General features: G+C 35.3%; 1 protein-coding gene across 1 annotated transcript in view; it reads right to left on the bottom strand.

The window, feature by feature from the left end:
• Positions 1-3770, bottom strand: part of LOC120351621 — a 48284-nt gene extending 44514 nt beyond the window's left edge. Inside the window, exons 1-2 of the mRNA XM_039429494.1 lie at positions 2457-3770; positions 922-1094 (exon numbers count right to left, since the gene is read on the bottom strand). Coding sequence (XP_039285428.1) covers positions 922-1094; positions 2457-2816 — 533 coding nt within the window. The 5' untranslated portion in view covers positions 2817-3770. The remainder of the gene's footprint in view (positions 1-921; positions 1095-2456) is intronic.
• Positions 3771-17108: the final 13338 nt, after the last annotated feature.

Here is a 17108-nt window from a genome sequence, read left to right as displayed (position 1 = left end):
AACGTTCATCAATCATAAATCTATACCAATGTCTTAGACTAACATCGAGAGAAGCATCTGATGAATTGACACATGATTTGATATAAGATAATGTATGATTTCTTACTAGCAGTGATTCCTGCATCAATTGAGGTGTTTCCAAATCCCTAATCTTATTTCGTACATTTTGTATAGATTCCAATATTCTCTTACTATCATTTTGCATTGAATCATATTTTTTCAAAGCAATATGGGAAAGTAATAGCATATTCACACAACATATTATAAAGAGAAGAACAAATAAAACTCTCCATACGATTATCTTCATTGCACAACTTCTCCATTCAAGTGTTGTAAGCATACTGATGAAAATAGATTGCTATATCTATAGTGAGTGTATAGCGCAAACAGATGGAGGAGAATCTCGCAACAAGGTCAAGACTGGCATGCGCGTGCGCGCGCAGCAGCAACTATAAAATAGCTTCTCTTGTGAGCGAACACTCATTGACTGTACAAGAGCATTACTAATCTACATTCATTGAGTGTTCAGTTACAAGAGAAGCTATTCTTGCGTGAACAGTGTACTATTCTACATCTTCTTTGACAGGTGAGAATTAAGAACAATTTTTTTAAAAACAATATTACAATTTATTATCAAACACTACAATATTTACATTATATACTACTTGTGAAGCATATAACCGCTACATGCTATGAGAATAAGATTGTTACATTTTAACAATCTTAATGTCGCTCCATGTAGCGGTTATATGCTTCACTACTATTCCTAAATTTTTACACTTAGAATTAAATTTAACAACTTTACAAGGTGAAATTATTGGAGAAAATCTCTGAGGCGGGTATTCCTCAGAGATTTTCTTCGTAGAAGCGATATTAATTTTCAAAATAATTCGTCTGCCATGATGGTTTGTTTCCTCCCGCACTGAGATGATAGTATGTGGAACATCCTCCGCCAGCTCGCGGAGAGGCATCCACGGCTTTGGTGATGGCTTATTGATGAGTGCGATGAAGTCCTCATCATCATCATCATCATCATCCCGCGCGGCTGCCTCCTCCAGTAGCGGAGCCATGGAGGTGTTCTCAGACATACGTTTCTGTTAAATGAAAATCTATGATTAGTAACTTTATTATAATTTGTTTCAGATTATCAACTACTTGTGATCAACAGATTATTGTCATAATCTCAACTTGATATCATCAGATTGACAAGACATTCTCTACTTGTGATCAACAGATTATTGTCATAATCTCAACTTGATATCATCAGATTGACAAGACATTCTCTACTTGTGATCAACAGATTATTGTCATAATCTCAACTTGATATCATCAGATTGACAAGACATTCTCTACACAAAGTGAGTAATATCAGTTATTGAAATAATATTTCTTGCAGAATCCAATAGTGAATCAAATTAATAAGCAAACTCTTTCATTGCAACAAATAACTATCAACTGAATCAGTAATTTTCTTAACACATCACTTCAATATTATAGCAAATATATGTAAGCATCATAATAATGAAATCAAAATATTCATCTTATTCAATTTTTGTCTGAACTACTAGTAAGGTTGATCAGTTCAATTTCAAAAATAAAATTATACACATCTTAACTGAACTCTAATAATTTAATATCACAATATAAATATCAACTAAATCAGTAATTTTCTTAACACATCACTTCAATGTTATAGCAAATAATATGTAAGCATCATAATAATGAAATCAAAATATTCATCTTATTCAATTTTTTGACTGAACTACTAGTAAGGTTGATCAGTCCAATTTCAAAAAGTATTCATTATACACATCTTAACTGAACTCTAATCATTTAATATCACAATATAACTATCAACTTAATCAGTAATTTCCTTAACACATCGCTTTAATATTATAGCAAATAATATGTAAGCATCATAATAATGAAATCAAAATATTCATCTTATTCAATTTTTGTCTGAACTACTAGTAAGCTTGATCAGTTCAATTTCAAAAATAAAATTATACACATCTTAACTGAACTCTAATCATTTAATATCACATTGTGCATTGTACAAAGACATCTATTGGAAATTAGTTTTTTCTCTCACTAAAGTATTTATTAGCATGCATTCAACCTAATCACTTCAAATAATTATATTTCTTGATTTCATAAAACAATTTATGCTCAATTCAAATGAATATATCAATGTAATCATCATATTCATGTAGTCGAATATACATCTTAACTGAACTCTAAAGTTGAATTAAGTTCCTATATTCGTTATCAAGAAATTGTCTTTTCAAATCAGATTCATCAATAACTCCAATGTGAGTACATGTAATGTGAACATTGGAAATTAGTTTTTCTCAGTAAGAAATTTATCAGATACTAGCAAGCTTTTGGATGACAACATATAAAGATTTAAAATTATCTGTTCACATTACATGTTAATAATATTTGAAATAACTAACCTGTGAGGGTACGAAGTTGGTTTCTTCCTCCTCCAGAAATTGCAGCTTTCTCTTCCCCTGCTGCCTGTTGGTGGTAATTGTTGTTAGTGCTGCACGTTTCGGTGCCCATCCTAGATGAGATGGTGGTGTGTCTGGTATAATGAACTCATCGCTGCTCATCCCTCTCTCCACGAAGACTCCACGTCTCTTCAGGGGCGACTCCTCGGGGTCGGATGCAGCAGCGACAGCAGCAGGGGGAGCAGCACTGGTAGAAGGAATCTTCTTCTTCCGCGCAGCTTGCGCTGCCCAGTAAGATGGGAATGATGGCTCTTGTTGAGGAGGTGTATCCGGGAGGATGTACTGCTCACGTGTGGACTCCATGATGATAGCGAGGATATGTGCGAAACGTGACTAGTGGTCGAATGAAGCTGGCAAATCCAATGACCGCCGCTTATATACTCATTCGTTCCTCTCTCTCTGTTTTAGGATGAGTGAGAGATAGTGCATTTTCCCGCTTGTCACATCCTTGACATACAAATGCATTCTTACACGTACAGCAAGGTGCATTCAGAGAAAAAATATCAAATTCTCACAATGCACTCGAATTCTCACTTCCACATATCTCGAATAACAATATTTCGAATGTAATCTCCTCATTAATTTTCATAATTAACATCACATGTTGACTTGCTAAATTTCTTCTCAATATTATTGTGATTTTCATTATGTTCGTTGATTTCACAGAGTTCGAGACTGCATAATCACTCCAGTCTTCGAGGAGGAAAGACGTATGAAGAACTAGTGTAAGCAGAGAGAGAGAGACAGTACAGCACATCATTCATTGCATGTAAGTATGATACAATTCTTTATTTTTCTAATCATGATTTTTCAGAACTTACTTCTTTCCTGATACTACTACAATGCACTTAGGAATCACTAATATCTCGATTACAACAGAGTGCATATTGTACAATATCCAGCTTGTTTTCCCACAGCATCTTCTTTTTCATCATTTGTCGTTTCTTTTCCATTATAGCTCATCTTTTTATATATACAAAATGGAACATGTATCACTTTTTCATAAGGATTTTCAATAATATATTTGCAATATACACATTGCAGATATGATTTCTCATGCAAAAAGTATCCATTTATTGCAAAATAGTCTGCTCTATTAATAAATACCGAGAGCTTGAATGGTTCTGGACGATGGAAAGTTAAAACTTGTTCTTCATATTGTCGTAGAATATTATTATCGAAATTCTCCTCTTCACATGAAATATTATCTTCTTTGCGCCATCCACAATTTGGACTACATCGTTCATGTTCCTTACTAGGATCGTCTGTTGGCAACCAATTTTCTAATTATACTGAACAAAACACACATTGAACAACGTCAGGTGCTCGCACAAATTTAAAACCCTGTTTAGCCATATTTTGAGGTGACAGACTCGATTCTGATTTCAAACGATTATCAAATGTTAATAACCTCAATCGTTCGTGCATGAAAATCTGATCCTGTGATAGCATTTTTTGCACTGTACTTGCAGCTTGTTAAATCACAACTGATTTTTAGATTAATGTTTACTTGTTTTTATATCTAATTCTATGCCATAGTAATATATTCTTTGTTTGTTTTCAGTAACCCGCTAGTAGCAGAGATGGAGCATATCAGAGAACACAGAGTTGGAGGCGTGAGTTCGCGAGCAATTCGCCATCGCATTTCCTTCGAAAACGTAGCACCTGACATTGAAAATGTGCTTCAAAACTCGAAAGCTCGTGTTTTCGAGATAATAAGAGAACACGCTGCACGTTTCGAAGGAAATGTTAAATGGTTTTTAGTATTAAATGTATTATTGTATAAGATGGTAGTTTTAGAATCAGAGGAATCCGAAGCTGTTTCATCCATTGTGAATCTTCATAGCTACTCGGCCATAGGCATGAATGTCTTGGAGAGTTATGACGAATTGAATGAACAATTTATGTTAGCAGTTAGGAAAATTTTAAGTTCATTCGATAACTTTGTTCGATTTGGGAGTGGGTGGGTGTTGAAGAAGATCGACTCGCTTGATGTAAATGTGATTAGATATAATCCAATATACACAAGCAGTTATATTCAAACACCCCAGTTCATCAAGAATAAGAAATGTGTTATCAATATCAAAAATCTTTCTGATAAAAAGTGTTTTCTGTGGAGTGTTCTAGCCTATTTTCACCAGAAACCGAATAACAGACACTTAACGGTGAAATATTTGAGCAAATTTGCTCACAGGCTGAACACTCGCGGAGTTAATTTCCCAACCACCGATCGCGACATAAAGAAATTTGAAATTCTCAATACAGACATCGCAATTCATGTTATCGCGTATGACAACAAAAAGTTTTTCCCCTATCGAACAAGCATATTCCGTACGCGTAATACCAAATTAATCTTTTAATGTTGAAAGGCGATGCAGGAAAAACTCATTTTTGTTTAATTAACACCGCGAACGGGAAAAACGGATTGTCGCGTCTTCTTTCTCACCTTTCAAAAAATGCTCATCAAGTAGATGTTTGTAATTTCTGTTTTCACAGATTTACATCAGACAAAACAGTAGACCGGGATGGGAAAGCAAATTTGATGAGACATCTAGAGCTTTGTTCAAAGTTCCAGTCTCAGAGAACTTCATACCCAAAACGTGGTGAGACAATCAAATTTAAAAAACTCGGTTCGACTTTGAAGAAAAAGTATACAATCTACGCAGATTTGGAAACATTTGTTGTGAATATGGATTGTAATGAATCTGAGGATGTACCTATTACCAGAAGTTACACCAAGAAAACGGCGCGTCATATTCCGTGCGGGTATTGTTTCGTTGTAATTGATGTGAATGGAGATATCGCGTATGGCCCAGTACTCTATAGATCGAGTAATATCAATGAAAAGATCATGGAGAAATTTCTCAAGGAAATAATCGAACTGGGCGATTTATTGAGTGCAGATATAAAATGTGAAATTCCGATGGAGCATTAAGTGAACGTCAGCAACGCGAATTTCAAAACGCTGATAAGTGCGGCCTTTGCGATGAAGTTTTTACCGAAACAGACACAAAGGTACGCCATCATGCACATGAAAATGGAAAGTTTTTGTGTGCTGCTCATGTGTCGTGTAATTTAAATACTCGAACTGACGATACGATTAGCTGTTACTTCCATAATTTTAGCGGATTTGACAGTCATTTTATTCTAAAAGCTCTCAGAAAATGTAAAAAAGAAATTTCCTGTATCGCCAATACATCAGAAAGATTTTTGACATTGACAGTGGGAAAAATCAAGTTTTTAGATTCATATAAATTTATGAATGAATCTTTAGAAGTATTAGTGCGCAACTTGGTAGATAGTACAGATATGGAATCGAAGTTCAAATGTCTGTTTTCAGTATTTAATGACCCCGATCTCGAACAAAGGCAACTCTTGTTGAAAAAAGGAGTATATCCTCATTCGTACATATCTTGCCCTGAAAAATTCGCTGAGACTTCTCTCCCTCCGATAGAATGTTTTTATAATGATCTTAACGATACACCCCTCTCCCCCAAAGAATATGAGCATGCACAAAGAGTGTTCTCAACATTCAAGTTGAAATCTCTCGGCGAGTATCATGATTTCTATCTGTGCCTAGACATCATGCTATTAGTTGAGGTTTTCGAAGAAATGAGGTCAACGCTTTTTAGGTCATATGGCCTCAATGTGACTCATTTTCTTTCGCTTGCTCATTACACTTGGAATTGTATGTTAAAGTTCACCCGGGTTGAACTCCAATTGATTAGCGATCCCGATATACATCTATTGTTTGAATCAGGAATGCGCGGTGGTGTTTCGTTTATTGGCAAGCGTTATTGCGAAGCCAATAACAAACACATCCCTGACACATACGATCCCACAAAACCAAGTAACTATTTGCTTTATATAGATTGTAATTCTTTGTATGCGCACTCTATGAATCAATTCTTACCTTATGGAAATTTCAAGTTCCTCTCAGAGGAAGAAATCCATGCTCTTGACTTTACAAATTTGGAGAGTGAATCAGAAACTGGTTATGTAATTGAATGTGATCTCAAGTACCCACAGGAGTTACATGATATGCATGCCAATTTCCCTCTCGCTCCACTTCATCAAATTCCTCCTAGCGAATTGTTCTCCGAGTACCAAACCAATGAGAACGGTCAAACTCTGACTAAAAAACTCATGAACACACTTTTTGATCGAGAGAGGTACATTGTTCATTACATGAATTTGAAACTGTACCTTCAACTCGGATTGCAATTAACAAAGGTACATCGCGTCATTAGCTTTTCCCAATCGCCTTGGTTGAAGAACTACATTGAGTTCAATACCTGTAATAGGCAAGCCGCGAAAAATAAATTTGAAGTCTCTTTCTTTAAACAGATGAGTAACTTATGCTTCGAAAATCGATACAGGGAAATCGGCATCAATGTAATGTTCAAATTATCACAGACGCCAAGCGTCTAGATAAGTACATTTCAAATCCCCTATGTAAACGCTGGCAGATAATAAGTTCGGATGTGATTGCGGTTTTCTCGCGAAAGTTGGAACTAAAAATGAATAAGCCAATCTATTCAGGTTTCTGCATCCTGGATTTGAGTAAACTGCACATGTATGATTTTTTCTATTGTAAATTGCAAAAAATCATACCATGGCAACGCATCCAGCTCTGTATGACTGATACAGATAGCTTCCTCTTATCATTGGAGACACCCGACGTCTACCAACTGATAAGAGAAAATCTAGAATTGTTTGACACTTCAAATTACCCAGCTGAGCACGAATGCTTCTCCAATGAGAGGAATAAAGTTGTAGGGAAATTTAAGGATGAGGCAGCTTCATTTCCTTTAAAATCTTTTCTGGGATTACGGGCGAAATTATATTCATATCTTGTAAATAATGAGAAGGAGGAAACTGTAAATAAGTGTGTAGCAAAAGGTGTGAAGACACATGTGAAAAATAGAAAACTTAGTTTTGACTTGTATAAGAAATGTTTGATTGAACGATGCCAACATATAGAAAAATGTAATATGTTGAGATCCTTCAATCATAACATGCATCAAATTGAATGCGCAAAGGTTTGTTTAAGCCCGTTCGATGACAAGCGCTTTATTGCAGAGAACGGAATCGATACATTACCATTCGGTCACTACAAAATAGCAAACTGATGGCACAGATCAGTGTGTGTGTAACGAGCTAGTGACCAACACATCGAATTCTGTTTCAAGCGTGTCTTCACACAAAGAAGAAGAATGAGTAATATTAGAGCAAAATTAGCAGCAGAGCTTCACTCTGCTGCACGTGTAAATTACCCCACACGCAGATATGAGTTGAAGAATGAGAACGATTTATATCAATCAGATCTGATTGAGATGGGTAGCTTATCTAAATTCAATAAAGGATATCGTTATATTTTAGTTGTTATTAATTGTTTTACTAAGTACGCTTATTGTATACCTTTAAAGAATAAGACTGCACAAAGTGTTTATAATGCACTCGAACCCATTATTTGTAAGAATAGACATATGCGTTTTTTCCAGACAGATGGAGGGAAGGAGTATTTTAATAAGCATGTGAAAGATTTGTTAGATAAGTATAATATCAAGCATTATTCTGTTTTTACTGATAAGAAAGCTAGTATCGCTGAGAGATTTAATCGTACAATAAAATCAAAAATATATCGATCTTTAACTGAACGTGGGAGTAAAAACTGGGTTAATAACTTACAAAATATTGTAGATGATTATAACAATACAGTACACAGTAGCATTGGAATGCGACCTAAAGATGTAACTAAAAAACATCGTAAACGTGTTTTAGAATCACTAAACTCTGCATTTAATAGACGATTCAAATTAAAAGTGTTGAAACCAAAATATAAGCTAGGTGATATTGTGAGAATTTCTAAAAAGAAACAGATATTTGATAAAAAATATCTAATGAATTGGTCATCCGAATATTTCCGAATTGTGAGCATACATCCCACAAGACCTATCACTTACTCATTAGAAGATCTTAGTGGTGAGATAATACAGGGTAGGTTTTATCAAGAAGAAATTAAAAAACCCTTTTGAATGAATCTGAAAGAAATGTTTATTTGATAGAAAAAATATTGAGACGAGATAAGGATAAGTTGCTTGTGAAATGGATTGGATTTCCACAACCATCATTCATAAATCGAGAGAACTTATTAGAGTAATAATAATAATTAGAGTAAGATCACATGGTATAATTTTATCGAATCACATTTGTTGTAAATAATTAGAGTAAGATCTTATATGATGTAAATAATGTACATTATCTATCCACATTTGTTGTAAATAATTAGAGTAAGATCATATGATGTAAATAATGTACATTATCTATCCACATCAATGATAATCATTGTAATATTTTTTACATTGTGTGTTTTTCAAATAAAAACAACTTGAATTGAATGTTCGCTCTTTCATTTCTCATTTTTGTCATAGAGAAGTGCTAGTAGCATGTGGCACAAGGTGACTAGATGTTGAATGGGTGAGTACATCTAGTCACCTAGAAACGCTTCATTACCGAGTGAACCAGACACATGAAACAGTTCTGTTTGTATATCTCACTTCCTCAACATGAACAAACTCGACATTGTAAATTTCGATAAGTTAATTGCACAAGAGGAAAAGCCTGTATGGTGTAAGAATGGTACATTGATACCGCATAACGCTAGAATTCTCATCGTAGGCCCGTCTGCATGTTGTAAAACGAATTTATTGTTCAACTTGATTTTTTCCAAAAATGGATTGAGATTTAAACATATTTATTTGAATACTAAAAGCCAATATCAAGATAAGTACTTGTTTTTAAGAAAAGTCTTTTCAAAAATGAAAGGTATTGAATTTCATGTCAATGATATTCCCGAGAGAATTCTCCACCCGAATAAAATTCAACAATTTTCTCTTGTCATATTCAACGATTTACAACTTAGTCACACACCTCAAATAAGAGATTATTTTACTATGGGTAGACATCGTAATATTGATACAGCATATTTAATTCAAAGTTATGGTGCAACACAAAAACATTTCACCAGAGATAATGCAAATATGATTGTTATATTCAAAATTGATCAATTATCACTCAAATTAATACATAGAGACTATGTGGGTGAAGATATTTGCTTCAGAGATTTCAGTAAATTGTGTTCAAATGTGTGGAATTCTAAGAAGCATAGTTTTCTTACTATTATGACCGAATGTACAGCTAATAGTGGAAAATATAGACAGGGTCTGGATAACTTTATTGACATTCAGTAGAGAGTGAGTAGCAGTGAAAGAATGAGGATGTCTCGTAGAAGACAAAACGCTAGTGTTGCTCTAATCGATAAGATTAAGAAATTGAGGAAAGTTATTAGAGATAAACATAGAAGCATTGTACATTTTGAAAAGCAATCTGACAATTACAGAGAAAAACTTTTTAAACCGATTATCACGCCTTTAGTTGAAATGGGGAAAACTAAATCTTCTCACCACTCTGATCAGAGTTTTATACCAAAAAAGGAGGAACAAGAAGAAGAAGAAGAAGACGAAAGTATGGAATTGGGAGAAAAACATGATGATGATGATGAAACAATAGAAGTTGCATCACCATCAGCAGCTGAAAAAGATCTAAGCATGAACGAATCAAGTATATTTAATTCAACTAGGCTTGAGAGTGATACAAGCGGCAAAATAAAGAAGATAAAGAATCAAGTGCTTGCACAATATTTGTATACATTTCATAGTGAAAAATTGGATAACTCGATTCCTTATGGAATTTCCTACGATTCTGACCGAAAATTATATTTTATGGGTGAGATGGTTGTTAGCTTTGATAACTACTTCTTTTATATTGATAACGAAAAATTCCGAATTACACATGGACTATTAGAACTGTTATTTGCGCAAAGACCAAATTCATATCTCTTGATGAAAAAGATCTAAATAAATACAAGAAGATTTTATCAATAACAAAAGTTCATTTGGATAGACGAGGATATGTGAAACGTAACAGTGGTGTAAAGTCTCGCTTAATTCAAATGCTGTTTCCTGTTAAAAAACAAGTAAGAGAGGTTCTGGGTTATTGAAATTTGCAAAAAATACTTCTAGCAATAGAATTTACCAATATTATGACAACTATGACGAATTGGTTCAGAGACTTCATTTATTAAAATCATCAAAACTTGCTGGGCACTCAGCTCATGATGTTGAGATTGCATCAATTATAGAGGAATTGCGTGAAGGTAAAATTATTGTTTAGTTGCAGAATGAGCGTGCACAGATTCGGAGGTAAAAGCGAGAGAGTCGCTGCGAAGAAAGACATTGTATGGAATGGACCAGATCTTACCAGTTTTAGTGAGAGAATAATACAGGCAATTAATCAACAGGGTGTTAGTGAATCTCTGCATTCGTATTTAGATTCACAATTATCTAATATAGTTAAGAATATTGGATTGAACAAGATCGAAAAGGAACACATCTTCAGTACATTACAACAGTTATCTGACAATATCGATAGGGGACTTAAAGAGAAATCTATCAATTTGGAGAATTCTCTTCATGATCTCAAATCAACAACAGAGATATTCAGATCGCACTTGAATACGATCAACGATAATAAAGTTGACAAGAATTATTTGGATGAGAAATTGAAAGTTATCTCAGACAAGATTAAAGATTTGCAAGTATTAGATAGAAATTATCTAAATACCAGATTGAAACAGCTTAGCACAGAACTTTTTACTAGAGTAAATGAAACTCATTCATTATCGGTTGATAAGGAATATTTGGATAAAACTGTGCAGGCATTGAATAACATTGTTATAACAAAACAAGAGTTAGAAGATCGATTATCTGCAATGACTAATACGATAAAGACAAATCTTATGGAGGGGATTGAACAATTTGTTTCAAAAAACGATTTGAATACATTGCTAACTACGTTTAGCGAAACTTATGTATTGAAAAATGATCTGAGTAGTGAAATGCAAGCATTTATTAAGAAAGATGAATTACAAGCTACACTCAAATCAATTTGTGAGGAAATAGCAACTTCAATTAAAAATACAGAGAATGATGAAGTGACGAGATTACAATGTTCAGCTGCATTCACCGATTATCTCACTTTATTTATACATCGAATAGCATACCAAATAGTTCGAAATTATGCAAAAGTTAGTTTCCATATGAATTGGATTGAGGCGAAATCGCATAATTTGACAGAAGATCAAGTAGGTGATTTAATCACCGATAACATGGGTTTAAGTATCTACGCCGATGTTCTAAAACCCTAAAGTTAGGATCATATCAATCTTTAACCGATTTTCACTATGCAAATTGCTTGGGAGAAATAGCTACATTCTATTTCAACGTTCACATGCATTTTTCCAAGCTGAAACAAGATTATGTACGAAACATGTTAATGCTCGAATTTGAGATGAATTAGAACAGAGATGCATTCGTCCTTGTGAACTCTGCGAAGCAAAATTGCAAAAACGTGACAATACTCAAGTATTGAATTAGACCGGAACTGCATTCGTCCTTGTAAGCTATGTGAACTAAAATTGCAAAACGTGACAATAGTCAAGTATTGAATTAGACCGCAACAGCATTCGTCCTTGTAAGCTCTCTGAAGTGAAATTTTGAAACATGTTAATCATCAGCCAAGAGCAGAATTGGTGCGTAATGATAACGCCCAAGGTTGTCTCACAGTAAGCAAACGTTGCTACATAGTGTTGTGAGATGAGTGAAAACTACAACAAGAAATGGCAATGTTTTTCAGTTTGATAATATGTTAAGAATGTAAGATTTGGTGAGAATGATTTATATCAATATAGATTCAGAAAAGAACTTCGAATTCACTATTATTCTTCCAAAGAATATTCAACTATGCTTGACACATAAAGAGTTTTGAAAAGATGGGATTTGAATGTTACTGCTGGACATATATTCTTGGAAGAATGATAAAATCTCATCCTAGTTGTCAAGTACATCTAGAACTTATGACAGTAAGAAGTTCGTTTCACTTAAATCTGCCAGTGCTCGTTGTGTGTACAACTCGTTGTCAAGAACATGTTTCAGTTAAATCTGAGAGTAAGATATTCATTTCACAAGAAGTTCGTTTCACTTTAATCTGTCAGTAGATTGCCTCTCTCTCTCTCACACATATCTCTCCCTCTACTATTAATCATCAAATAGACCATGACTAAATGTAATTGAGCATGACTGAATGTAATTAACCATGACTATATTAACTAGAGCATGACAAGAGAGAGAGAGAGAGTATCATCTTCCTCTCCTTCTTCTTCTCCTTCTTCTTCTCCTTCTTCTTCTTCTCCTTCTTCTTCTAGAGAGAGAGAGAGAGAGAGCCTCTTCTAAGGGGGCAGTGGAGGTGGCGGGAGAGGTGCGGGAGTGGTGCGGGGGGAAGGGGGGAAGGTAGGATGGGTGCTTGGCGAGGGGGGAGGGGGGGAAAAGTCGTAAAAAAGTCTCGCAAAATCGGCATTACCCGTCTACTCAAATTCATTTGTCAACTTCATAGCAACTGCTATCACAAGTAGTATAATTAACTACGCGTATGTTACAGCGAACTTGATCTGTAAAAAAGGTTCGAAGAATGCGTGTTGAAAATTTGAATCTGATTGATCAATTATTCTTTCTAAAGTTATTGTAGAACATACAAACAGACGGACAACGGTTTTGGCACTGAGTGAGAGCTCGCTAACGCTCGCTCAATAATATTGTGACTTGAAATTATAAAATATTGTCAAAGAAGTAAATGGTCCATTTTTGATTCCATAATTGAACAGCTTAACCTATTTATTTCGGAAAAAGACGATACATCCACCAGTGAAAAATATCATTCATTCCAACTCCAAGTAAGTAAAGTCTTATTTTGGGAGAGCTCTCAGATTTAAGGATAACCGTACTATTATGAAAGTGTTGAGGGATTAAGTGGCTTCAAAATGCATGTTATTCACTCTGCTTGACCTTAATGAGGCCATTCAGTTCAATCTGGGAAGAGGTTGTTTCGTTTTATGTGTCAGAAAATGCGTTCTGTTCCACACGCCAAAGTAAAAGTGAGATTTTTCCCTGCTCACTAGAGCTGTAAAATATATTAACGTTACCCTGTAGTAGCATTTAATATGATTAAATATTATTACCTGCCGTGAAAATAGCTTCTCTCCAACACTGACATCGTGGGTAAGGAACAATTTAGTTATTTATTATTAACTTCGAGAGTCAGAATTGAGTTAGAACAGGTGGACCAGAAAGAATCGTTTTCAAACAACATATTGAAAAGTTCTAGAAATTTCTATTTCTAGTCAATAATAATAGCTAATAACCAACTAACATAGAATATCGTCTCTATCCCCATGAACCAATTAATACATTCTATTCTATTTTCCTTGCTGCGAACGATACGCCCATTGGAAATTGTCTGAATTCAACTTGAAAAAATTATGGCAAGTTAATATCGGATAGATCAGTGTTACAATTGGTGAACTATTCCTCACAATACTTGACTAATGGTGAGTTCCTAGCAATTTTTATCACATTCACACAATTGATTCTTCTGGGAAAATTCACTTTCAACAATCATGGAGTATAGAAATGACAGTTTTAATCAACAGTATAAAGTGGAGGATGATACTGATGATGTGGCAGGTTATGACCAGAAACCTTACTCTGTTATCTGGAGCTAAAGTATTCAAAATTGAACAGTAATTCACAATATTTCTTATCATTTTTGGCACCAATCATGTAGAAATACTTGACAGTCATTCATAATTCAACTATATTGTTGCAGCACTTGGTAACAGAGGAGAGAAGATATTGATGAGAAAAGGAAATGTACCCTATTCAATTTCTCTTCTTGTTTTCTCCATATTCAGCTGGAATCGTGAAATCCCGTCTCATTCTCAAATTTCATGTGACATTTTCATGACTCAAGAACAAAATGTAAAACATGTTTGCTACCTTGATACCAGGGACTTCAATCCCTCGAGGATTCTTTGTTGTTAACCAATTGCATTGTCGGATCAATGATTCATGAGCAATGCAGCTCACTTACCGGTCTGTCGTATCATCCTGACAATTTAGGAGAAACCAAACATCACTGCATTGTGCTGTTCAATCCAAGTATTACTGATCAAATATTCTCCTATTCCCACTAGACAAGTCCTGTTCTTCAGCAGGGAAACACACAGAGGTGATTTTAATACTGTAAACAGCTTATTCCACGAAATTAGAAGTATTTCTAATTTGGGAACTGTGATGCTGGAATTGGAAATAGCTGATAAATTTATCTGAAACTGTAGTATCTTTCATACGAATACGATATCCATACTGTCTTCCATACGGTATTTCATATCTTGCGGTCTTCCATCTTCCATATTATTTGCTTCAAGTAGCAAGTGTCTCTCTATATCTCCTATATTATTATCATTTGTTCGAAGTATCCATAATTTAAACTGCAAAAAGTAGTCCTGCAAAAGTATTGTGATACTGAAGTGGTGTATTCCACAAATTCAACATTGACGAAACTCATGCTACTAGACGCAAATATTTGAAGCTTCCTCATGTTTAATAATTCCGCATTACAAAGGCCATGTTCATACATGCATACATGCTTTAAACGATTGACCATAGAGAAACAATATTGAGCTATTGTTTCTTTATAGTTCAACTGAGCAGTAGTTCTTATTTTATCCACTAAGTTCCACTTATTTTGGTTCCCTCGATAAATAGGTTTTGTTCCGATAAATTGAATTATAATCCTACTATTCAGAGGTGAAAAAGGGCCAAAGACGTACCTAAACTTTTATGGGTTCTCGCCCCCCTCCATGAGACCACCACTGTAGTACTTTACAAATCTCATTATTCAATCGTGAGAGGATAACTTATTCCCAAACTCTCTATGATATTCATCCATACACTTTAGAAAGATAGGCTTAGTTGAATCAGTTTTAGATGAGCTCTAGGATTGGCTTCTATATTTTACATTGTGTTGGTTGCGTCTGTGACTCAAAGTCATTTTGAAAGTGGTTAACTCAATTATAGTTGACTAATTTCTTCAGAATGAGGAATTAAAAAGATTTTTTCATATAAGAAATGATTGGAAAATATTGGGGAGAAATTGATCACACGATCTATAAATATTACTTGTTAGACTATTATTACATGTTATTTTGATCGAATTTCATTCTCCGATGAAATAACTCCCTTGTTAGGCTTAGCGTCGGGAAACGATCTGTGTCCAATTATTCAGCTGAATAACGAGCAATTGATGAGAGGGATGCTGTCGAGTTGGCCTTTACTGGACTCAACGCAAAGGCGTCAAACGTGATTTATACGTCACAAGACGTAACCGGCACTCGTCCACTGATGGACTGGCACAGTGGGTGTCCACTGATTGGAAGTGGCGGAGAAGAAGAAGGAAATTAAGAACAAGGAGAAAGGAAGAATTGATAGGTTCAGGAGGGGACAGGAATGAGGGAAGTGTGGACGGAGAGGATGACAAGTAGAACAGAAAATTATGGTGAAGAGAAGTGACAAGTGGAGCAACAATAAGAAGTAGGCATGTTAAGATTGGTTAGGAGGAAGAGAGAATGAGAATTACAAAAGCGGAAAGGAGAATGGAGAGGAGAAGTTGGAGTAGGATCGAAAGAAAATTAGAGAAGAGAAGAATAGGAAGAGAAGAAAGGATCAAGAAGAAAAGGAGAGAGAGAAGGTGATGAGAGAAGACATGAGCATTGGGATGGTGGAGAAGAAGAGAAAATCATTGAATGGATAGAGTTTGAAGAAAGCGAGAAGGAGAAACATTTGCCAGTTCATATTGGGCGAGGAGGGGAAAGAAGGAGTTAAAAGAAAATGACAAGGTAAAGAAAACATGGTATGAAGGAAACAGTTCAGTGTGAGAAGAATAAGGAGGAAGTTGCAATAGAGGAGCAATAAAGAGAGGAATAAGGCAAATAAGAAAGAGGTTGAGGAGGAGTAGGATTGAGGAGAAGAAGAAGCAGTAGAAGGAGAATGGGGATGTAGTTCATGGAAAGGGGAATTAGTAGAAGTGGAGAAGTATGATAGGTTAAAAAGGAGAGAGCTGAGAATAAGAAAGAGGTTCGAGAAGGATTGAGAGAGAAGTTTGTGTTGAAGAGGGAAATCTCCTTTAGAAAAGTATCATAGGTGGGAGGAGGAATAAAAGGAGGAGGAGAAGGAGAATGAATTCATGAATATGGTATGGTGGAGTAGGAGAAGGTTGAGGAGAAGAGCAAGAAGTAAGAGGAGTATGGGAGGTTTGTTTCAAAAGGTGGTGAAGAGAGAGAAAGAGAGAGAGAGATATAGAGTGTGTGAGTGAGCGGAAAAGCGAAAAAGAGAAAAATAGGGAAATAGAGGGTTTGTGAGAAGGTTTAGGGCACGGCTCATTAAGGTGGTTTGTGCCGCGTGTCGCCAGTCGCCAGTGCTGAGGGAAGCGGATGGTCAGCCTGACCCACGCCCCACGCCGCGCCGAATTAACGTGCAGCTAACTTTCACTAATTGGAGAAATTTGAATACGCTCCGCTTTACTAGCCAAAACAACTGGAAATCTCACCATTTCACCCATGCACATACTCCCTTTCACTCG

This window comes from Nilaparvata lugens, chromosome 5 (genome assembly GCF_014356525.2).
Source record: "Nilaparvata lugens isolate BPH chromosome 5, ASM1435652v1, whole genome shotgun sequence".
Taxonomy (NCBI): Eukaryota; Metazoa; Arthropoda; class Insecta; order Hemiptera; family Delphacidae; genus Nilaparvata; species Nilaparvata lugens.
The sequence above is the reverse complement of the archived record's forward strand: the minus strand, read 5'-3'. Positions and strand labels throughout refer to the sequence as shown.